Here is a 24094-nt window from a genome sequence, read left to right on the forward strand (position 1 = left end):
AATAAGTTTTGATCATTTTTTAAAAGTTAGAAAACACAGAAGTATGTTTAACTGTCCTTGAGCACTGTATTATCTCCTAAAGCTCATCCCAGCTCAGTTACTGGCATATGAGAACACTGGTCATTCCCAGGTGTGACTATGTGAACCAGGTCACTGCTATAAACAGCAGCTATGCTAAGCAAGCATTTTCTTAATAAATAAAAACAAACTCAGTTGGGGCATGACTTTGAGACAATGTTCTTTCTGTAGAACAATGAATGTCTTGAGAACCATAGGTGCAAGTTTTCAAACAGTCTGACAAGATTCACTTACACTAGGGCTTAATTATAATTACAGGTGAACCTTCATATATAAATTGCCCAGGGATGTGCAAAAACCTTGAGAAAGGATTGAGTCACAACTACTATATGAGGTTGGTAATGTGTCAGTGCATCCAATGTATTCTGTATACCTGGTTTGATGGCACATGTACTACAGAATGGATGATGATTACTTCTACCAGGACTTAGTTTTTGATTGTATTCTTCTTTTTTCAGTTACAGAATACATCTTTATAGGTCAAGGTCAAGATAATCTTTTTAACCCTCTTTAGGCAATTTGTTGAACAGCCAGCAGCAAATACAATCATCATTGACGGTCTACACACAGACAATTTATGCAAAAAAAAACCCAAAACAAAACAAAACAAAATAAAAAATTAATTTAAAAAAAAATTGCATCATGTTATTCAGAAGCACAATCGCAACAGGAACACATTAGTTTCTTATCTATTAGTCGTGCTACTTGACAGATTATATCTGCAAACCAAATGGATGTAACCATCAGTGAACTCAGTGAACAAGGCTCCCACCATCACTGCACCTAAACGACAGAAAGACCTTGAAGCAAATGTTAAAATGAGTTTGTCCTTTGTTTTCCCCTTTTTAAAAAATCATATTTGAATCCATTACAAAGCACACTGCTGTCGTCTTTGAGGTTGTCTGTCCCTTGCTTTGAAGCACATGATAAATAACAAGCAAATACAGGGAAAACATTTTAAGACACTGTTGAAGAATCAGTGGCAGGTTTACAATGTTCGGGATTACAACTTGAATCCTATTTTACTCTGTAACCTTGACAGCTTCTTTTCCTGCTTTGGAGTACCGGCACTAATTCTTCTCATGGTTCACAATACAAAACAGGACACACTTACTTTCATCTCTGGAAGTAAGTCATAGTTGGTGAAGCAGCACATATTTCATACCTATAAACATTTACATTATCTGGTCAACAGTGTCATCACTTTATGTCAAATAACTTTACACAGAATTGGCGGAATAAAGAATTCCAAGGACATCAGTCATCAGCCTGCTTGTAATGTATTTTAGCAGGTATATAAACAACATCCTATAATATGAAATGTAATATCACTGATACAAAATCTCTGCACAACTGAATGTGATACAGGTGAGTTAATGAAAGAAAACGTCATAAAAAAATGTCTCAGTTACTGCTGGTGTATATATTTATATATTTATTAAATTGTGTTTCTGTCCATTTGACCTTCATCAGATTTATGGGCAAAATAATCACAAACTAAATACACACTTAGGAAACAACTCAGTTGTTCCAACATACATGTTGCAAGGTCTGTATGTTTTATAAATATACAAAAGGCTCAAAAATAATTGGAAAATCACATCATGGCCAGGTAAGACCTGTTTTTTCATCACAAATGAGGCACATAAAAGATCTGGAGTTAATTTTATTTAAGTGTTGCAGCATTTGGTGACGGCCATGGGTTGCAGGTTTCAGGCAGTCACTGACTGACAGAAACTTTTTATTTAGTGGTAAATCCTTGTATACAAAATGATGTTAATTTGTCAAAATTACTTTTGAGCTGCAATATATAAATATGAAATATATAAAAATGGTTATAATTAACAAACAGTTAATGCATTAGTATTCTTTGAACTGCTTGAAATAAAGTAAATGGCTGTAACTCTATTAAATCTACAGTGGCCCTGAGAGGCCAAATTAACTGCAACTTAAGAAAGTGCCAGCAATGAGAAAAATGCTACAAAAACACATAAAACACAACATAAATAGATAAAAGACACAAAAGATAATAATGATAATAATAATAATCACAAAACAAATTGGAAATGTTTCTAGGGACACAATAACGTGATGGACCGGGTGCATTTGTGAAAGAAACCAAAACATGCATGGATTTAACTGAGACACGCTTAAAAGAAGCAGAGGTTTCATCAGTGCTGTGTTTTGATCATATGATTTATACTATACTGTAGATACACATTTGAATTAGCTGTTTACTGTTAGCTTGTCACTTTCGCAGCTATTCTGTGATTTTATCGTGTCCCCAGCAGCACTTCCAATTTCTTTTGTAATTGTCTTTTTTTTAGCTTGTGCTGTGCATTTTTCTATTTCAGTTGTGTTTTATTCAACTCTCACTGTGTTTTTTGCAGCACTTTTTGCATTTGCTGGTTTTTCCTCAATTTGCAATGCATTTTACCTCTAAGGGCTACCATCAAAAACCATGTTTTTGACATGTGGTGGTGGACAGAGAAAAAGAAAATGTAACTGTCCAAAAGCTTAAGCCTCTAACTGTATATGAGAAAATGAGAAGTTGCCCACAGTTGGATGGACTGGAACATGATGAATTAGCTGTACCAGTAGTAAGCAAAACAGGGTGCTAGAGTTTTGTTTAATTATTTTTTATAAACATAGTACACTGAAAACGTATGCAGTGCTTCTTTATTTTGTTTTTGTTTTTTCATTTCACAAGCCAAATTAAATCAAATGAAAAACTTGAAAACTTTGGCATTCCAAATTTTTACAGTAATGTATATTACTATTGTTATGATACAGATAGCTTAGATGTATCAAATTAATCTTGCCTAGACACCACTCTCATATCTGAACTGTAAAATAAAAATCAGATATGGCTGCAGTTTTGGCCATTCTCATTATCTTTGTACAAAGCCTTATCCTAGCTCTGTCCAATCAGAAAATCACTTTTAAAGTTAAATAACTATCAAATAATATTTTAGTTGTAAGTGGATTTTGCTACCTTTGGACATGGCTTGGAAGTTCCTGGTTCCACAACACACTCGTAGTACAGTGAACGATCCAAACCCTGTTTGGATTCACTTAACCCTTCTAACAGCCACATCTGGAAAATAACCCAACAAATAGCATCACTCTTATTCCGGGAGAGTCACTGACTGAAAGTGTGGAGACAGATACATTATAGATATGACAGACTCTTGTGGTGTGGGTCACTGAGCTGTCTCTGCCACTGACAAAGAGTTGCACTTACTGCGGCATCACACATGAGAAGGCCAAGTGATGAAATTAAACACAGTTGACAATATTAATAAGGTAAGTGGAGCGAGTTTGCTTCCTTGTGGACAGTTTGTCTGTAATGAGCTGCAAGTTGTCAGGCAATAGGGAGACAGGCGTGGCTACAAACTCCAAGCCAGCAGGAAGATATTAATGCAACGTGAAGGGGATGTAAGTCATGCTGAACTACTGTCCATTCAAACTGGTATCATAAGGAGCACGGCCACAGCATGGCTTAATCACAGTTATTACTGTGATATTTGACACTAGGGGTTGAAATAAAGGGCTCTGTAATAGGTGCGTTTCTTTTCATGCAGTGAGTCAGCGGGCGCTTACGTATTTTCAAGTCGAGCTGTCAGTACAAAGAGAGGTGAGCGAGTCCAGCACTATGCTTGCTCAAAACCACTCTCCTTTGGGACACAGCCACACTCAGTCCATTCTTAACTTCCATTTCACACTTGGCAATCAATTACTGCTCTCTAGAGCTATTGAAGAAAAGAGTCACCTATCCCGAGAATAAGCTAAATCTCTCAACGACTCCTAATTGAAAACACATTATAGCGCTAGACAATGGTTTTTGTGTGTTGCCAGGCACTAATTTGGACTGCTTGCATGCGCAGAACAAAGCAATTTACTGAGGTTGCAAACATCCTTTCCAGGACAATAATTCATAGTGTTATCAGGTGCAGAGTTTAAACATCAAATAAATGGGCTGAATAATTAAATAACCAAACTTTGAAGGTGTGCCCAGTCATTCGTTGGTGGTTATTCTCCTAGCAACTCTAAAAAGCTGAAACTAATATGATTTCATATCGTGAAGCCAAGACAGATGCCAGACCTCCCGAAACCAATCCCTCTTACAGGATTTACAGGGAGCTGTGTGAAATGTACACTGCAGGGCCCGACTGGTCCCAATGATAGTCCATGCTATGAGTCCGAATCACAATGAAATCGATCAATAACAAAAGAGGACTTTTGTGTGTTTACTACCATCATAAATACAGTGTCCTGAAAAGAAAAGTGAGGGTAGACACAGAGAGACAGGTTTCCACCAGGCTGGGAACAGACATAAAGACGTCAACCTCCTCTTTGTGGGAAGGCAGCAGAGGCTAACATCATACTGTGTTGGTACTATGCCAAAGCTGGGCCCCGTTTTGATTAAATACAGAAGACCAAAATAAAAACTGAGAAGTGTACTCTTGTAGAAACTAGACACATTCATTCACTAATGTAGTCTGTGTGTAAATGCACATAGACAGAAACTGTTCTTAGAAGATAAAATACTGAACATAAAAGAGAGGAAAAACTCCCTATGTAGTAAGAAATGCTCTAGCCAGGGTCCTAAGTTTTTTGGACAGCTTACAATTTTCAGAATTTTGCCTTTCTATATCACCACTATAAAAAGTGAAGTAATATACATAATGAAGTGCTGTTCTATTAGCTTTGTAGCATTTAACCAAAGAAGCAAAAATCCTTCAGCTTCTATCAACAGTTAACACAGCTGAGCCGTTTACATTTACTGACATACAAAGCCAAGTCTGCCTTTACCATGTTTGATAGGTGATTTGATATGTTCTGAATTATGAATGCTTCCTTCCCATCCCCATGATATTCTCATGTGAGCACGGTGGTACAAGTTCATCTTGGCTTCATCTGTCTAAAGAATCCTTTTGGATGTTTACTAGAAAAGTCTACTTTCTGTTCTTGAGTGCTACCACTGATAGGTAAACCCTCATTACATTCATGAATGCACTGTTTGTGGACTTGACAATGATATGCCTAAACAAGCGTCCTTGCTTGTCTGTAAAGGGGTATTTCTTGATCAAATAGAAAAGAGTATTTCTTCTTTTTTAAGACTGTGCCAAATTGTTGATTTGGCCTCTCCTAAAGTTTTTGCCATCTCTCTAAATTGGTCTGTTTTCTTTTCACCATAATGACAGGTTTTTTTTGTAGCACCTCTCTGGTCAACATACTGAGAGTTTCTAGAAAGCCCTATCAAAGGTAAATTGAACAATTGGAATTAATTTCACACCAGTTTATTTCCTTAATTTGTCATTAAATAACAAAAAGTTAGGTCACACATGGCCATGGTACTGCATATCAGTCAAGTTTCCAATTATTTTTCAGCCTATGAAAAATGTAAAAATGGGTGACTGTAATATCATCTCGACTGCTTCATTTCACATCAGTTGTGGTGATGACCAGAGTCACAATTACAACAAATGTGTCATTGTCCAAAAGCTCAGAAACTTGACTGTATTTCAGTGTTGCTTTTAATTGTAGCAAAGAAAAACATTCTGACAACCTGACAATGCCAAAAGCTTTGCAAAACCACACAGACCAGCAACTGCCCACAACGGAATATAACCCAACAATCCCTCAGAGCTGCTAACAGTACTGGGACCATGACAAATAACATTGCCTGGGCCATAATACAGGGATAAAATTTCCTATACTGAAGGCCCAGAAGAGGACGTCTTAGAGCACTGACAGCAGCAAGTGGCCTGGAGTTAATAATCCTGATAGGAATTAATGTGCTTACAATGGTGCATTGCTGCCTACCTGAATTTATTTTAGATTGCCTACATTACTTCATCTGTCTATTGGGTTGTTTTCCCTAGCTGGGCTGCAGATAAGACAGAGCATACATTCAGCAAGAGGAAGAAGGCCTGTTTGTGCACTGGACACTAATTAATACAGTCGAGAAACTTGCTTGCTTGCTGCTCTGCTGACAACAGATTCATTTATACTGGTTTTTTTCTGTTTCTCTGACGGCTCTGTTAATTGCATTTAAATTAGACTTTGTTCAACAGAGAACAAGGGCCAGCACAGTGGTTTGTTGTGGAATCTAGAAGCAAAACCTTGATTTGGGGCGAAATATTCCCCCAATGTTGACGGACAGAGCTTTTGATAAGAGATCCTACTGAAGTAAGACGCAAACATGCTTGTAAAATATGTCATGAATAATTGCAATTACTACATTTCACCACAACAGTTACTCTAATGAGAGAAACTTTAAAGCAGCAGATACTGCATCTTTCTGTTTAGCCCTTTGGCAACTGGAGTACAGCAATGCTTTTACTTCAATTTACGATACATTAATGTTTCAAACTGCTGCACAATTTTTTCTTCAGTGATTCTAGGAGGAAAAAAAATAACGTATATGACAACATTCTGAGAAAACAGTCATTGAAAGTCTTAGAAACAGCAGAGAGCTGGGTGTTTTATGGGTTGAATGAGTCTGGCAGGTGGCTATTTAGATGGCAATATGATGTCAAGATTAAGCTTTGAAAACATAATGACACAGTCTGAAAAAAGTTGTAAGAAGCAAGCTGGCACACATCTAATGATGTAAAATAATACTTCTAACTGGAGTGAATACAGAATATTTTCACAAACCCCACTTACCATTAGCACCTGTGTTAGAATCTGTCTGCCTGACAAAGGTCAATGTTTGTATAGCAATTAAAAATATTTTTTAACCTTGATTTACCCAGCGAAGGTTGAATATGAATGCATTTGTTTCACAATTATACAGTAACAAACAATATCCTTGGGGATACACCGCAGGCAAAAGTTTGTGGTGTACATTTAGAATGGGCTGCTCAGAAAAGACTCTCAGAAAGAAACTGTTAAGGTATAAACATTAATGCTCACCATCAGGCATGTATTTGCATAAGAGTCTTTCATAAAGCCAAATGAGTTGAGCAATCCTTTAGATATTATGAGCTGAAAGAGATTTAAGGACGGTTAGTATTAGTTAGAGTTAGGGGTCATGCATGGTAAAAAATGTCATGTACTGCTTACAAGCAAGAAGATAGTGTGATAGATGCAAAGCAAGCAAAACACACACAAACAAAGCCAATCCCAACCATTTGTGCCATCAGCACATTGTCTCACACCAAGAAGATTCTGGGTTTCCACCCCTGTCAGGGCAGAGAAGTTAAAATGTTCGCTGTGCTTGTGTAGGTTTTCTCTTGAGCTCTGAAGGAACCACAGAGGAATTGAGTTTCTCCTACCATCAAAGCCACACTAGGTCTTTCATCAAAGTGATCAAGTACCAAGCTGTGAACCCCAGGGACTAACTGCTCCTAATATTAAGGATTATTTAAATACCAATAAAGAATTACCCTACACGGATCAGTATAAGATAACTATAAGATACTGTAAATTGCCCTTTTACCTAACTTCCTTAGCTAGGTTCTACAAAGCACTTCACAGTGTCTCTGACCACTCGACAGAGGACATTCTAGAAAAGGGTTTTTCTTTAAGACTTTTGCTCCACAGCAAAACTTTTGATTTTTTTAGGGTCACACCAACATTTTCACAATAATGTAGTAGGGTGCTGGTTTTGAGGCAATTTTAGTTGAACCGGTGAAGCTGCCTAATGATCATGGAAGTCTTAACATAAGGTGGTAATCACCTTAGAGGCTGCTCCATTCCTCTTTACACAAATAAGGGTACTTACTGAATTAAATCTGAAAAAGACCCAATCATGACTAAAATATTAAGAGTTGGAAAATATATATTTTAAAGAAATGATGAGGTTAAAAATAGTCAATTTCTCAATGATTGTTCAGGCAGTGTACAAAACAACAGTGCTAACCTTTAACTAACTCTGCTACCCAATGAAACCTAGAAAATTGTGTAAAGATACTAAAATCCAGCAGGAGATTTTCCGTGCTAGGTGGGATGGCCTCACATTCCATCTGTGAGTCTCGCTGCGAATCTCCAGCGCGTCAGGTCATAAATGCCACAGCTCTGGGCTCAGCAAACATTGTTGTTTCCATCTTACTTTCTGTCATCTACTTCATACCCCTCCTAACTCTGCCTCCCTTGCTCCCTCTATCTCCCTACATCATCTCTCTATCTCCTTCCTTTCCTCACTCGATCTCCATCGGCACACTTTTCACTGTAAATGCTGTGCCAGCAGAGCAATGCCGGGGAAATGGTGCCTTTCACATTGAGAGAGCAAGCAGACGGAGTGGGGGTGGTGCTGGAGGGGGTGTTCAGTGACAGTCCTGAAACCCCGCCATCAGACAACACACTGCAGCAATCACACAGCTCCAGAAGATGGGATACACTGCTAAAGCTCTACATTCAGAAAAGGATCTGGAAATCAGAAAAAAATGATAGGACACAAACTGCTGATCCCCAAAACATTATTGTTTTTGACAAGAACAAAGTGGTCAGAATAGGTTGCAAGTGTGAGACAGTGAACGGCATCAAGAAAAGAGAAGGGGGAAGGGAGAGAGGTTTGTGCCCAGGCGCACAGTCCAGGCAAACAAATAGGCAATGGTTCATTTGAGGACAGAGGCGGCGCCTTTCCATCATTCAACTGTTCATTAATAGCAACTATTCCTGTGGGTCTCCCCACACCTAATCTGTGCTTCACTCTGCAAATTTATCAATATCCCAGCAACACAAAAAACATCCTCTACTCCAGGACCTCAGATTAAAAGCTGACCAACACTCTGCAGGGCATTGCTAAAACACCTGTCTCAGAGATGTCTGATAATATCTGCATATGCTGTGAATGCTTTGTTGGAAGTTAGTATGTTTATGGTACAGAAGTTTAAATAGTACTAACAGGAAAAGACATATGAGTATGTGTTAAGGAACACTTTACACAGACTCTCAACATGTAGCTCATGCCAGACTACATAGTGCTTGGCTCAGTTTGGGTAAAGGGTTCATTTTCTCAAAATTAACCTTGTCAAACTTGTGTTCTGCCTGGGGGAGATTTGTATTACTATTGTAATTTTTCAATCAAAGATTGGGGAGAGTGTGAAATTTGAACATGCTTGTTCACACTTTACCTCTTCTCATCTCTCTCTCACGCTCCCTCTTTACTTTCTCAATTCTTACTCCTTTTTTTCACATTCATAGTCCATTTAGAATTTTAAGCAGATTTCACCTATTCTTATAATAGGATTCATCCCTGCCTAAGTGTGGTGTGCTGTTCCTGAGTGTATACAGCAAGCGCGTTCGCAATATCAACTCAAGCTCGGCACACTCTGCTACTCCAGCAGAAGAGTTCTGCTAGGTCAGAATTAATTACACAAACTGTTAAGTACACACCAGCTGTTGTAAACAAATGCAAATACATTTTCATTTCAAACAAGCCCCCTTGTATCGTGACACACAAAATACTATAAATCTTCTGTGTGTTTACTTACAACTTGGGCCATCATCAAGCTGTGCTGCCGCTCCTACTGAGAAATTACTCTTATTCATGTGCACCCAGTTGCTGAAAATTGCAATCACCACTGCTTTAATTAAGGGTTCCCCTAGTTTATTTGTGGATTTGCTTCTTTTGTTGTCTCCCTTTCAACAAGTTTCAACGCCAGACACGTTTTTGGACTATTTTGGTTTTGGTTGTCTTCTTTGATTGGGTTTCTTGACACGGGTTTTCTTTGATGTTTAGTTTGGGAAAAAACCAAGACCGTGGAATAATATATAAGAATAGCTTTATCATCAGGGAACAAATCTGTAACGTTTAAATGTCTGGATTACCATGTACAGGCTGCATTACTAATAAAAGCTATGCAAACAAATAAGATAAATATTGTTGTGGTATTGACTTGCCTCTCCTAGAAAAAAAACAAAAAACAACTGCATGACCTTTTAAATCACTAGCCCAGAAGGCTTCATCAACATTTTTCAAAATGGGAGAGTTTTGTTTGTAGAGAGGAAACAGAAGAGCGAAAAAATTGACGTGAAAGAAAATAACACTATTATATCTATCTCAGCAAAACCAGAAATAGTCCATCAATCCAGCAAATGGAGAAGGGTAATAGCCACCACAGACTATTTTAACAATTACTTTATTTCACTTCAGTCGTATTTCATTCACACCGTGTTTTTAATACCTTTCTACTCCCCCAATGGTACTTCTGACTGGTTATCTGTGCTGTTTTAAAAGAGGCCAACCAAATTGTTAGAAAGGCCACCTTCCCTCAGCCATCCAGTCCTGCCAATCGGCCATCCTGTTTCCAGACAGCACAGTCATTTCCCAGCCCAGTGGAGCAGCACTCCCTGACCTCTGCCTCGACCTCCGCCTCAACAACCCAAGCTCCAGCACCAGCTTCAGCCCAGAGAGCAGGCTCAGGCCACCTCTACTTATTTATGAGCCATTTCACACAGTGCTGCTCCCATTAGAGACCCAGCCTTGGCCCACCTTACACGGTACTCTCCTTGCACTTAACACACAGAATACACCAGCAGCGCAGGGGGGACATGGATGGTAGGTGGTGGTGGGTGGGTGTAGGAGACTGTTAGACCTGTCATACAGGTACTGTCACACATATTGCTAAAGATTACATAAAACAATGAAAGAGAGGACAGCACATCACCCTGATCCCTGGTTAGCAAATGCTTCCTGCAGACAGCTGCTGGGAGGCCAATTGCTTCTTACTGCACATTCTTTCATTATCTGCTGAATAGCTATTTGACTATGCTTAGGGAAATAATAACTCACTGATCTAATTTAACAATGCACAAGAACTGATAGGTTATGCTTATTGGACCATAATTGGACATTTCATTATTTCTCATTCATTTCTTTATATCATTACTGTGACTTAGAAAGGAAGAAAAAAAGTTACGCATCCACAGCAGAAAATTCAACTCATTGACTGATTAACAAAAGCTTACAAGACTTTAATAAGAAATGCTACATATTTATGAATGAACAAAAAAATGCAGTGTAAGCTGGTAACGTTAAAAAACGTTGGAAACCAACGAGAATATGCTTGTTCGCTCTCCACATGAATTAGAAAACTTTTATAAATCCCACCTGTGACTGTAACGGAGATGTAGCCCTCCTCTCCAAGTATTGGGTTGATCAGTCGGCAGCTGTAGGTACTGTTGGGCTCCAGCACCACTGTTATTACACTGGTCACAGTAAACAGCCCTTCTTCATTGGCCACAACTGAAGTGGTGATATTCTCTGTCAGGTTGCGCCCGCCCGCGTCCTGCCATATGACATCGCCCTCAGGATAACCACCATAGGACACACAAGTCAGGGCAACCTCATCACCTGGCCGCAAGTTGGATTGAGGCTCTAAAGTTACCACGGGCTTGGAATAGGGTGCTGGAAAAAAAAAAAGTGCACACAAAGAAAGATAAGAGATGGGTTAGGACTGAAGGAGGGAGTGAAGAAAAAAAGAGGAATAGGGTGAGTAAAGACAGGTGAGAATAGGGATAAGAGAGCAGCAGAGTCATACTGAATTCACTAGTTTTAGATTCTCTGCAGTGAGTGTCACCCTGGGAACTGTTTGACATGATTCCCATTAAATTCTTAATTATATTAAGGGAGCTTAGCATAACACAGTGCTTAAGATCCCACAGACAGCATCTGCGGCACATCCTGATGCTGCATCTCTACACTCTAACGCCACTCTCTCTGGAGACCCAAAGCACTGAGCCACTCCCAGAAAGAAAAATATAGTGCAAGCAGTGAGGAGGAGGCCTGGGAGAAAACTGCCATGCTGAGAGATTTGGGACGACTCAGCCTATGGCACAGAAAAGAGTGTAGAGGGGTGGAGGTGAGGGGTGACTCGTCAGCCTCGGCTAGAATCACGCTTTTCCAATCCCTTGAGCTGAAGCATGAGTACAGAGGTGGCGAAGAAAGAGGCTGCTGTATTCCCAGAACCAATCATTGCACAACAAACAATGGGGTGGAGCTGAGGGCGAGATGAAATAAGTTTGTGCTGCTTTTTGAAAAGTGGACTCAATACAAAGACGGATATAGTGTGGCACACACTAACTTCCCCAGCTGTCCATTTGACTGACAGATTTCCGTTGAGAGTTCCATTCATTTTCTTTCGGCACAGCTGAAGGAAATCTGCAGTGTTACTTTAAATGCTGGCTAAAAATAGAATACCTATCATTCTAATGCATAAAATGAAACCAATTTGTCACCGTTGGAGGCAGTGCTGTCCCTTTCCCCGGCAGAGGGAAAAAAAGAAAAATGAATACATATGAAACATATTCATTAGCACTGCCTGATGCTTAAAACAGAAACAAACTCACAACAGATACAGAAATGTGAGAAGGGATGAAAGGCACAAAGTACCACTACAAATAAAAAGAAGAATCCCTGCTGTGAAAGTGGGATGTGTAGTTACCCAGAAGAGAAGATGTTAGCGATGGCTGATTGACCATAACAACGGCCAATAATCAATGTCATCAGATAATGACCATGAAAGAGAGCAGAATCAATGCTTGACCAAAATCACTGCTTAACAGCCCAGAGGAAACTGTTTACATCTTGAGAAAGGAATTTATCCCAAAGAAGTTAATTGTACAAAAGTTACACTCACTATTATTATTATTATTAGTGATACTAGATCAAGGTGAATTCATAAAAATGTGCAACTCTATTTCTTTAGCCTAATTCGAGAATCAGAATGAGAATACTTCATTAATCCCTACGGAAATTATGATTCCATTACCCCACGAATGTACAATATAGCATTTATCGATCTTGAAAAACACTTTTCACATTTTTTGCATTTTAATGTGTCACAGACATCACAGCTTGACTTACCAGCCACCTGCAGCAGCAAAGCAGCGCTGCCAAAGTCCTTCACCCTCACAAAGCAGGTATAGCTGCCTTCATCAGCCACCACCACCCTGCTTAGTAGGAGTGAAGCATTGCCCAGGCCCAGCTGGTTGGGAAACAGTCTGGTACGGTTGGCGAATCTCTCTGCCTGGTCTGCCAGCTGGTCGTGTCCCTCCAAGTACCTATGCACACTGCGTTGTGTGTCTGTCAACTGCCAGAAGACACTCAGATCGGACAGGTTGAAGGGGTTGGTGTGGTTAAAGGAGCAGTTGAGTACCACATCACTGGAGTGCAACGCCACAACTGGCTGCTCTGGGACATTCAGTTCCAACACAGCTATAAGAAAGAACAAGTATTACATGAGTATAAATAACAAGAAAACACTGGGAAAAAATAGCAGTATTGTAAAGAAATGTTGTATTCTGTCAGCAACAGAAAATAATTAATTTATTAAATATACTTTTAGACATTTTTCCAGCAGACATCTGTAGTCAGAAGGCTTTACTATGCCAATCATGCATGCCAAGCATCATCTCTTTGTCCCTTGGCTAGCCTAAAATAAACAATAAATAGTATTATTAATGACTATTTGGCTCATGTGTAGTATAAACATAAAGTATTCACTGAATCACAGTATTAATTCAGTGTTCAAATGTGAAAGACTGACACCTACTCAAATGTGAATGTCTTTGAAAATGAAATCAATGCTGCATTTTGAAATGTATGCTGTGACTGAAACATCCACTTTGTGCAGCACAGTAGCATAGAAAAGGCGAGACGGGATGAAGGGAAGAGGGGGATGAAGAGTGGAGATCTGGAGGTAAGCATTAGGACTTTGTGTTCCTATAGGCCTTGCCTCCTGGCGATGGCTCAGTGTGCTGAAACTCAGGCAACGGAAGCAACAACATCTGTATAGCTTTAGGTTCATCGTTAGTTAAATCTAAAAAGACTTTGGTGGTGATAGCGGTGGAAGATAAATGCAGAAAAACTATTGCACGTGTGTTTTCGGAGACTAAAAAGTGACTGTGCATCTGTGCGTATGCATTTTGTCTGTCTAGACTAGGCCAAGCGCAAAGAGTACACTGCATAATCATTGTGGATTAGTAGCCATTGCAGGCAGTCTAAAGTACATCCATGGTATTCTCAAGAGTCAGCATTCTCCATTGATCCCTGTCTGCTGTTATACAACTCTGAGACACTCATCAGCATCACAGGAGAGAAAAAAGCCAGTCGGCCCCTGGAGCAATACACTCTATGCTCAGGCTCTCTAATTGTTATAATCACAGCGTCATTTTAGCCTCGGCACCCCGTTTTGAGCTCTGTCTATCTCACAGCCAATGTCAATGTTGAATCACTTTGCTATGAAGGATATTTGACTGCTGCAGAGGTGCAGTAATTACTTTGCCTATTAACAACAAACAAGTCTTTCATCTGAGAGGGTTCATATATGGATGGATATTGCTAAGTCAAGGCAGACCTATTTTCAATCACATTCAGCCAATCCCAGCAAGGTGGCCTCCACATTACACCCCCCAATACCCTGCTCCTCTGCAGGAACAGTGCCACCTACTGGATTACCTCTGAAGTGCAGATGAGGACAGGAAAAAAGCCGCGATTTATGCCAGTAGAATCTCTTGTATGCAGAATACAATGGCATATAAATGGCTAAGAATGAAAACACAATGCAGTATTCATTGTTTTTACCTAAGTATAAAAGTTATAGTGAAGGACACGCTGCATGAAGCAAAAACAGTAACTGTAGACATAAAAACAAAAGCACAAAACTGTTTCTCTTACAGAAGACCATCATATCTGTGTCATAGGTTAATGAGTTGGTATCACCTCAGAGTGTCTGCACCAACAAAGTGCCAGTCACAACAATTCTCTTATCCTCAAGGTGAAAATGGCAGAAAGCTTTTTTTCTGTGATTACAAAAGCTCTACTGTTGTTGTGGGTGTTTTCTATCTCCCTATGCTGTGCACACATTCACTCGGCAGGGCTACACAATACAGAAGAGTTATCACACCAAAGCATGGCAGAAACAGGCGGCATTCTGTCACCACCAATGGGGATAACTGAGCAAATTTCTAGAGTGTGTATCGGCACTGTCTTAGAAGACAGTCCAACCTTTGTGGCGATGAACAGGTTGATGGTATTTTTTGTATAAGTAGAGGGTCAGTGACGGCCTCTACGAGACATGCATGTTGAAGGAGGAGGAGAGAGAGCAATTAAATCACTCCCCAAGCAGCCTGGGATGACTCACACCACTGAGTTCGTACACGAAGGGGGAAGGGAAGAGGGGAATAAGAAAGAGAGGCTGGCGTTGAGCTCACGCTTAAAGATAATATCTGGAAACAAGCCAAGGAAGAGGCTGTGGTGGAGCCTCACACACTAATCCCTCAACCCGGACCAGAGCCATGTCAGAGAAGAGAGAGAGATAGAAACTCCCCTCTCTCATTCTACATCTCCACCTCTTCCCACCTCTTTCATTCACTGCTTCTTTAAGCAGTGACCTACCACTCACTCCAAGGCCCTGCGAGGACACAGCTCTACACAGGGACCTTGTGTAGAGACACCGACTTGGATTTGGAAAGAGAACACAAGGGGGGCATTTTGCATTGCATCAAGGGGAGGGGATTGGACAGGAGAGGAGGGCAAGCTAGGCCGGCTGACGTCATGGAAAACGCACATCTGATGTCCTATTCGTCAGAGGTGAAGCACCACAAGCCAAAGCGAATGAGCACACGCGGTTTTTGATCTGCTACTGTTTACAACCAAAATCATTTATATGTTTAAGTGCAAACAGCAGAACGGCAACATGTATTTAAATACGAAAAAAGAGATATTGGATTGCCCTCTAAAAAAATCATTTAGAATATAATGGCAGCAATGCATGTAAAACATATACAAAAGCACAGAATTGTTGTTTTGTTTTGTTTTTTTATTCACCTGTGCCTACATAATCTTTGGTTTATAAAGCTGTATGCATTAAATGAAATCAACTCATATAGCATAAAGACAACATCCCCAAGAGAATGCAACTTTACACTAGCATGCTGTACCTTTTTGGAACACTGCTGCACAACAAACATCAACTTCTGTACAACAGTTGACTTTTTGATATGTTTCCGCAGAGGTCTGCTACCGACACGAAAAAACACGCTTTCTGAGCAGAGACAAGCATAAGCAGGAGAAGATAAAGACTGCAGTGCTTGTGGTCTTCCATGAGGAAGCTGCCCTGCACATTGTCTCCAGGCTATTCATGTCTTCTCAGAGGGTAAGTGAGGATCTCACCTCTCCCTTCTCTCTCTCGATAAAGAGATGCTCAGAAGCCATAGAGGGCAGGCTGGGAGATGTCAGGCTGTGGGGATTTACACACTGCACTTTGTGTTTATGGGTCTCAGCTCTGTTTGAGTGCCTGCGAGACAGAGACGGGCACTTTCACAGCCGACATGAAATAAACTCATTACAGCCTTTGCGAGCACTGGCAACGGGCCCCGCTTAGCAGCAAGGCACAGGGTTGGCTAGAAAAGGCTGCAAGTGATCTTCACACTGCTCTCCACTCTACTTTCAAGACTACCGACTACCTTGTCACTATCAACACCTCCTTCCATCCTGCTTTCCTGAGACATGCAAGGTATGGGTGCTACTGGGTTTTCTTCTACCCAGAGTTTTTCATATAGTGAACAGCATGCTCACTAGGCACATGAGATGAGCTTGGAGGCTGACTGTGAGACTGAGAGACAGTGTGATATGCAAGAAGACAGCAAAGGTGAATCTGAACTGTTAGACTGGGGCTGCTCACAGGGTAAAGCAAGAGGCTGTTGGTAAATAAAACCCACAGATGCCTCGCATCAAACTGACAGATACCGACAGGTGAGTGTGCATGTGTTCACCCACATGCATTTACAGATGCAGTATGTGTTCGCATTGGATTACCGAGCTGTGACTGTAGGCCTTCAACAGTCAATCTAGTTATTACGATAGGCTTTCATTTCAGCAAGTCCGATGTGCACACCTCAATTATTGTGTTATGTTATGCGCTGGATTTACAGTTAAACAAAATCAATCGCGGAGTTTGTGTAATTTTCAACAAATTATTTTTAACCTTGATGTACTTAAGTATTTCTGTATATGTAACTGTACAAACAACATCTGGATTAAATGATTCATGTTAGAAATAAACAGCTATATGAAGATTAGACAAGAAGAAACAAATCAGAGCCTCTTAACCAACTATACTTAAATGGTGGAATCAGTAACTAGTATTGGAAAGCCATGTTTCCAGGGCACTGATATAGTAACAGAGTCTGCTGTGACATTGGTGAAACCAGAAAATACTCCTTACTCCTTGTATAGAGTGAATAAAAAACTGACTATGTGCAATTTATACTACCAGTTTTATATATCATATATGAAAGAAGGGAAAGTATAGTGCCATTGAGCTTGAGTTAGCTTTATACTTTTGGCAGCTTTGTACTCTGACAAGCTGTCCAGCCCAAACAGCAGACAAAATAAGTTGTATTAGAGACAATTTACAATATTTTAAGTAAAACTTTCAAAACCAAATATATTAAATAAACTGGAAAGATGTCCTATCATCACTTTCCTCCTGTCACTCACTCACATGCGTCATGCAATTTACTCATTTCAACATCAAGTTTTTTATCCCACAGCTCCAAAAGTGAGTCAACAAATGGCTAAAATGTGCAAGCACATTCAGCTGCAAACAGGACCATGCATATACACTATACAGCAGGAGAGAAAAGGATAAGACAGACTTACAAATGAGCTTGGACATGTGTGTGGGACAAGGACAGTTTAAAAAGGTGCAAAAATGAGAAGAATATCCTGCTGCAGACAAGCATGCACCAATATAGAATACAACCAGGGAGAAGGAAGAAGAGGGAAGTTAGGTAGTGGTTATTGGTCTAAAGCGAAGCATCCATTAGTTTTCTGCTGCTAGATCATAGTACTGCAGAATTAAAATAAAAACCAAGCCTTTTCCAACAAACAGAGGTAAACAAAAATTTAAGTAGAGCAAGAGTGCAAGGGACAAGATACTACCATATGTTCTTTCTGGAACATACTAAAGTACAGATGAAGACCTGGACAATAACACATTCTCATCTTGCATTGTTGTTGATTGTTATTACCTGCTGTAAATCACATCACAACTGTAATCTAACTGACATGAAATCTATCTCTTTACAACTATATTTCAAATCTACAAATGGAAGAATGTTTGACACTTAAATTAAACTAATTTATTAGTGAAAATTTGAGAAAAGTTTCCAATAGCAATAATACACTTTATCTCAAAGGTTGCATTCACTCTTTTGATCAGCTTTAAGTATTTTTGGGGTGTTTTAGCTTTTATTATGACCAGAAAGCTTAGAGAGAGAACAGAGGAAAGACACGCAGAAAATGGCTCTTGGCAGATTCAAACCCAGGCATCTGCAACAGCCTTACGGCATATGAGCCACCTGCTCAGCCTCCATGCCACCTAGCTTTAATCTCTAGCCTTCTCGGAGTCACAGCGTGTTCCAGTGGTCCTAAGTTTAATCAAACTGTTGATCGTTGCAAAATCTGATCCCTTCTGGAAAAAGATGCTTGGAAAAACAAACTGTGCTGATGCCAAAAAAGCTCAGTTCTGCATGGATGTTACTACAAGATTTAAAAAAAATGATGGTTATGTCATTCCTGCTGTCTTGCAGTGATTCAACAACAAGAGCTGAAAGGTTTTGCACAAACAGTATTGTGCAGTAGCAGTAACAAGTGCTGTACAAATGTGTATATTGCAGTAGATCACTACTATGCTTTGTTGGAAAAGGGAAAGGCTACATAAAGTGTTAGTATTGATGAAATGCCTCAGTGTTATCTGTATGAATGCAATTTTAAACAAAATCCAGGTCTATAAACACAATCCTACTGACATATACACATATACAGACAGAGACACAACTTCATGCAGAAACAGACACCCAAAGGCCAGACAGCACATTGATATTCCACACCTGTATGACTGCTGACAGCTCCACAGCATCACACTGTCAGAGGATTTGGACACGAGGTACCCTGACACTACAATGGAGACACTGTTACAAAGTTGCTCTGGAGCAGAGAGGTTCCATCAGCCACAGACACAAACACGCACACACATGTATACACAGTGCTACATCACTACCTGGGCCCCTTGCACTGTCCTTGACACGCACACACACACACACACACACACACACACACACACAAGCACACACCACAGGCATGTACACGTCATTATTCAAATCAGGAGTTTCTGCAGTCATCTACAAAGATACCTCCAGTCTTTATCATCAATATCCACTACAAAAAAAATATTTTAACACTCAGTTCAATAATCATTTTTGTCAATCATTTGTGTCTTTGCTCCAATTAGAGTTAATTTCATTCCATTCGGTCCCACTTCATAAAGCTAATAATGGCATCAATTCAATAACAGGGAATGGAGCTATTTGTACAATGAGTGTTTAACACAGTAAGTGCATGTTTAAAAGGTACAGCCCTGCTGAAACATGATACAACAAGTGCTAATATGATTTAATACATAAGGAACATCAAGCACAAGCACTGGAGGGGAAATTGCTGGGGCAATATTGACACAGCAAAGCAAACCGGTACGTAAGGTGCAATACTAACAGACTGCACCGACAGTGGGTTTTGGTTGGGCAGGGAGAGACGCAGGAGAAAAATGCTTTTACAACAGTGCCCCCCTCTGCTGATGAATGTAACTGCAGCTCAGCACATTTCTATTCTACACATTACGCTCTACCTGAACATCAAAGGATTTTGCTCAAAGGATCTGCGAGCCCTTTCATACCGATTACTCTTATGATATTACCAATCCCTGTATAAGTCTGAGGGGAACACTAGCTTTTGATTTCATGGTGTCAGAGCAGATGTGCATGCCCATAACACTCCTATTTGAAAAAAATGCATTTGGAAAACATTAACTGAGTGATGGGAGCATGTGCATAGTAAATATGATATGGATAGGAATCACCGAGGACTGAGAGCTCATTCTCAAAAATGTCATAAATCACAACAGGACTTATCATTGCTTTATTTTCCCTTTTCTCATTCATCTCTTACTTGTTCTCTACCTGTGTTTTTTCTGCCTTTCTTTCTTCATAGAAGTATGTCATCTCATATCCCGTCAATAACTCGTTAACAGACTTCGGCAGTCAGATGGTGTTGGCTAAAGAACAGTGGGCAGATAAAGGCAAGCCTCTGGCTTACAAGCTGGAGGGACAGAGAACCTTTGATGAACAGGAGACAGAAAAACAATTGAAGAGATGGTGTACATGGGAGCGCCTGAAGGTAGCAGTAGGGTCATGGGGTCAGATATTAGTAAAGTGAACATGATTTCTAATATTTAAAGCCTAACAAAAATAAGTGCTGCAGTTTGTTTCCAGTTACAAAAGTTGAAAAATTAATTCATTTACTTGTTAATGCTCCACTAGGTCACAAATTGTTAGTAAGAACTGTTATTTGATGACGAATCTAGAGCTGATAATTTCTCATACTCTTCAAATGTTTTAGTAACGCCAACAGTGACTGAAGAAGCTGAAAATTAATCCAACACAGCGGAAGGCTATGATTTCAAATATTTGTGACTCCGAGGTATCTGAAAGGGATTCAAATGTCACGCAGTCAGCCAAGAACCTGAAACTCAAAATTGGCTCCTACAACAAAACAATAATTGCAATGAGACCTCAAAATGTACTATGAAGTAGATTTTGCCGTAGTAATGTGCAACATCTACCAAAGAAGGGGTACTGAAGAAGTTTCTTGTACATATCTCACAATTGAGGTTGGGTTTTTTCAGACCAAAAAATTTAACTAAACAATGCAGATCATGTATGCAAATTCAGTTTAATGTGTGTTTGTTGTTGGAGTTGAACATGAAACAACCCGACACATCACGACAAAAGACAGAGAGGCAGAGTTTTATCCCCACAGCACCTGACGTCACCACTGCCGTGTGTCAGACACAACACCAGGCAAGCAGGGGTCTCCCTCTGTTAGCTGCTGGGATGCTTTCGCAGCAAGCCAGTAGTAGCTGTGACACTTCCCAAGCACAGATCAGCATCCGTTCAACACATTCATCAAAGCCTACTAGACACACAGCAGGCCCACATATGGCTTCAGGCCTCTCTTCCCCTCCAGAACTGCAATCTCTGCATATTACCTGTATCAATTTTTTAACGATCCACAAGCCAGCATTTTTAAGACTTGTTGAAATAATCATGAGGTGCTTGTTGGGTAATGCACTCTGTTTCAATAAGTGCACTGTAAGAAAAGAAGAGCTGGGAAACAGTGAGACAGAGGCAAGCCAACAGAGACTCGTCATTATGTATGCACTGCAGCGAAACCAATCTTTGTTGAGCCTGTCCTCGATTGTTTTTAAAAGGATACTTTACTGGACACAATCAAATTAGCAAAAACATCACTGATACAGGGTAATAACCCTAAATTGAATTTGTGCACAGGCTAAAGTGTCCCCTCTCTGCAGAATCAATTGCTGTGAAGAGAAAAGGAGGGAAGGAAGAGGGTATTCATAGTTAGCAGACCTTTAAAAAGTACACTAGAGATGAAGGCATGAGCGGGCTATTTTCACGCTCTGGGGCCTTGCCATAATCTGTGCCTGGCGACTACTTTACTAGATGCAATCTATCCAATTATGCTAGTTAATTTGAATTACCTTACAGCTCCCATCACTGAGAGTAAAAATCGTGTCTGGTTTTCAATTCTACATTTGCATGGATGCAATTCTCTTTCATTGTTTGGTTTCTAAGAGCTGCCCACAGCGAGCTCTGGCAGCCTAGTGGCTGTGCTAACTGAACACAGAGTATGACAACAACAAGCAATTAGCTAGACAGCCTCCTGTTAGCTCTGCAACTGGCTGACACTGCTGTGTGCTGCAAGCCAAGACTGTTACTGTACTCAGCTAACTGTTGTGGCTCAGGCATTACTGTACACGGATCTGCAATTTTTTTGCATCTTGCAGACACCTGTAACCACAATACGTTATAATGAGCGTGATAAAAAAAAAAATCATCTGGGCTAAGTAACATGTAAGGTCAGGGGTCAAAGCCACTTCTGAGCAGGGTGGCAATCTTTCCTCTCTCCTGCTTCCTAAATAGAGAAAAACAACATCCACCTACAGACAAGGCTCTTCCTAGCTCTGGAGGCAACAGCTGTGCAGTGCTGTATGAGTAACATCAGGGAGAGATTTTACTGAGAATAATCCATCATCTGACTCCTGAGTCAGGATACAGCTGGGAGCTACAGAGACAATGTTACTATGCTGGGATGACAGTGCTGTCATGTGCCTCATTTTTTTTTCTTTTTTTTACCCCCAAACATACCATTCTCACAAAGTGTTTTGGCAAAGGCCACAAAGTAAAATCACGTCTGCTGATATGGGAACTTGCAGGAATTATCAAGAAATGACATGGCTGAGTACAACAAAGATTACAGCAAGTAATCCCAGCGAGGGAGTTAGAGACCTCAGAGACCCTGGATCATATCAGCACAGCCGTCCACACATATAAATACATGGATGCTCAGTCAAATGCACAAATCTTTAGGTTTCTGTGTGTGCCAGCAGAAGCTCTCTAAAGCTACAGGAAGTGGTTTTAATAATAATTTAAATAATGTCCACAAAATATGAGACTTTTGTAATATGATATGGTGTTACATAGGCAGACTATAGTATCAAACTAGACTCCAACTAATTCACTTAGTGCTCCAGTTAGCAGAAAGTGAATCATTGTGTGAGCTACAATATAGCCCATTACCCGTGAGTTAAAGAGCTCCATCAGTCCCCGACACCTCCTCCTCCTCTTCCCTCCCACTGAGGGAAGCGAGTTAGGCAGTGGATGCTACATAGCCAGTAATGAGCAGGCCGCAGGCCCATTTGTGCTGGGAGAGAATAGGTCCCTAATGAACCACTGAAGACACTTAGGTCCACTGAGTCAAGATTGAAATGTGCCACTGATGGCCGATAGGAGGTTGTGTCAGCTCAACCAGAGAGCAGAAAAGGCAAAAAAAGCTCTTTAAATGATGGCATTTTGGATGATAAAAGTTCTTTGTGAACTTTGAGGATTTGCAATCTGATTTTGTCCTTCTTCTTCAGGCTATATATTAATATAGAATAATGGCACTCAATATGAGATTTAAATTTACATGGCATCAGCCACACACCAACTGAGAAAGGGCTGATGCTGAACTATATGCACTGTTGATACTTCTTTCGGCATATGCCGTTCCCTTCTTTTATTTACTGTCATGAGACGCCATCACGTCAGCCCAGGCTATTTGTTTCTTTTTTATGATGACAAGTTTTCTTTGAGCAATTTCTACTGAAGTGAAACTTTTGAGCATGCGAGTCATGCATCCTCAGTTGCAACATCAACCACCAGCACCCTGCTTCCCAGTGTTATAAATATAATACGATGACTTCCTCATCACCCTTCTTGAGTCAAGGCAGGAAAACTCAACTTCTAGCATTTTTCACAGCGCACCTTACCTATGCCCAGAGATCTCACCACTCCTCACATACGTGGAAAAGGTCAAAGCTGTTCTCTTTTACAAGCTGAATTATAAAGAAAATACAAAACACCCTCATATGATGAAGTTGTAACCCTTTAAAAACTAAACTCAAAAAAATTACTGTGAAAAATATCTCTTTTCTCATTCAGCCAGACATCTGTTTAAATAGGAATTTGCTCTCTGACAACTCATTTCAGTTGATGTGGGTTTAAACAGGGACAGTTTATAACTTTCAAACTATTGGCACATTATTTTTTGGGAGTAGCCTCATTTGAAAGGTTGTTTTTTCCCAGTGAAGATTTTGAAGTAAAAAGACTAATAGGCCCTGCAGGGTGTATTGTTTAACAAGCGGTGGCATTTCCCACCGCAGTGACTCGAATCTAATAGCAGGGCAGAGGGAGCAGCAACACCCACCCATCGCTTGGACAGCAAGCACTGCGGACAGCAGGAGGGACAGCATGGTCTTTCAGGATGGATTCAAAGTGCAGGTCAACTTCTTCAGACACAGATCTGCGGACAAGAAAACAGACATATGAGGAGCCCCGAGATTTTTATAACAAGGACACAACAATATAGCAACATAAG

The 24094-nt window shown here is 40.2% G+C and overlaps 1 protein-coding gene across 3 annotated transcripts in view; it reads right to left on the minus strand.

The window, feature by feature from the left end:
• The window catches only part of cd276 (CD276 molecule), a 65592-nt gene that overhangs the window by 36286 nt on the left and 5212 nt on the right, over positions 1 to 24094 (minus strand). For all 3 annotated transcript variants that reach the window (XM_005447606.3, XM_019357953.2, XM_005447604.4), the window contains 3 exons: positions 23924 to 24019; positions 12899 to 13249; positions 11144 to 11440 (listed from right to left, as the gene is read on the minus strand). In XM_005447606.3, the coding sequence (XP_005447663.1) occupies positions 11144 to 11440; positions 12899 to 13249; positions 23924 to 23969 (694 nt within the window). In that variant the 5' untranslated portion in view covers positions 23970 to 24019. The remainder of the gene's footprint in view (positions 1 to 11143; positions 11441 to 12898; positions 13250 to 23923; positions 24020 to 24094) is intronic.

The sequence above is a fragment of the Oreochromis niloticus genome, linkage group LG1, assembly GCF_001858045.2.
Source record: "Oreochromis niloticus isolate F11D_XX linkage group LG1, O_niloticus_UMD_NMBU, whole genome shotgun sequence".
Taxonomy (NCBI): domain Eukaryota; kingdom Metazoa; phylum Chordata; class Actinopteri; order Cichliformes; family Cichlidae; genus Oreochromis; species Oreochromis niloticus.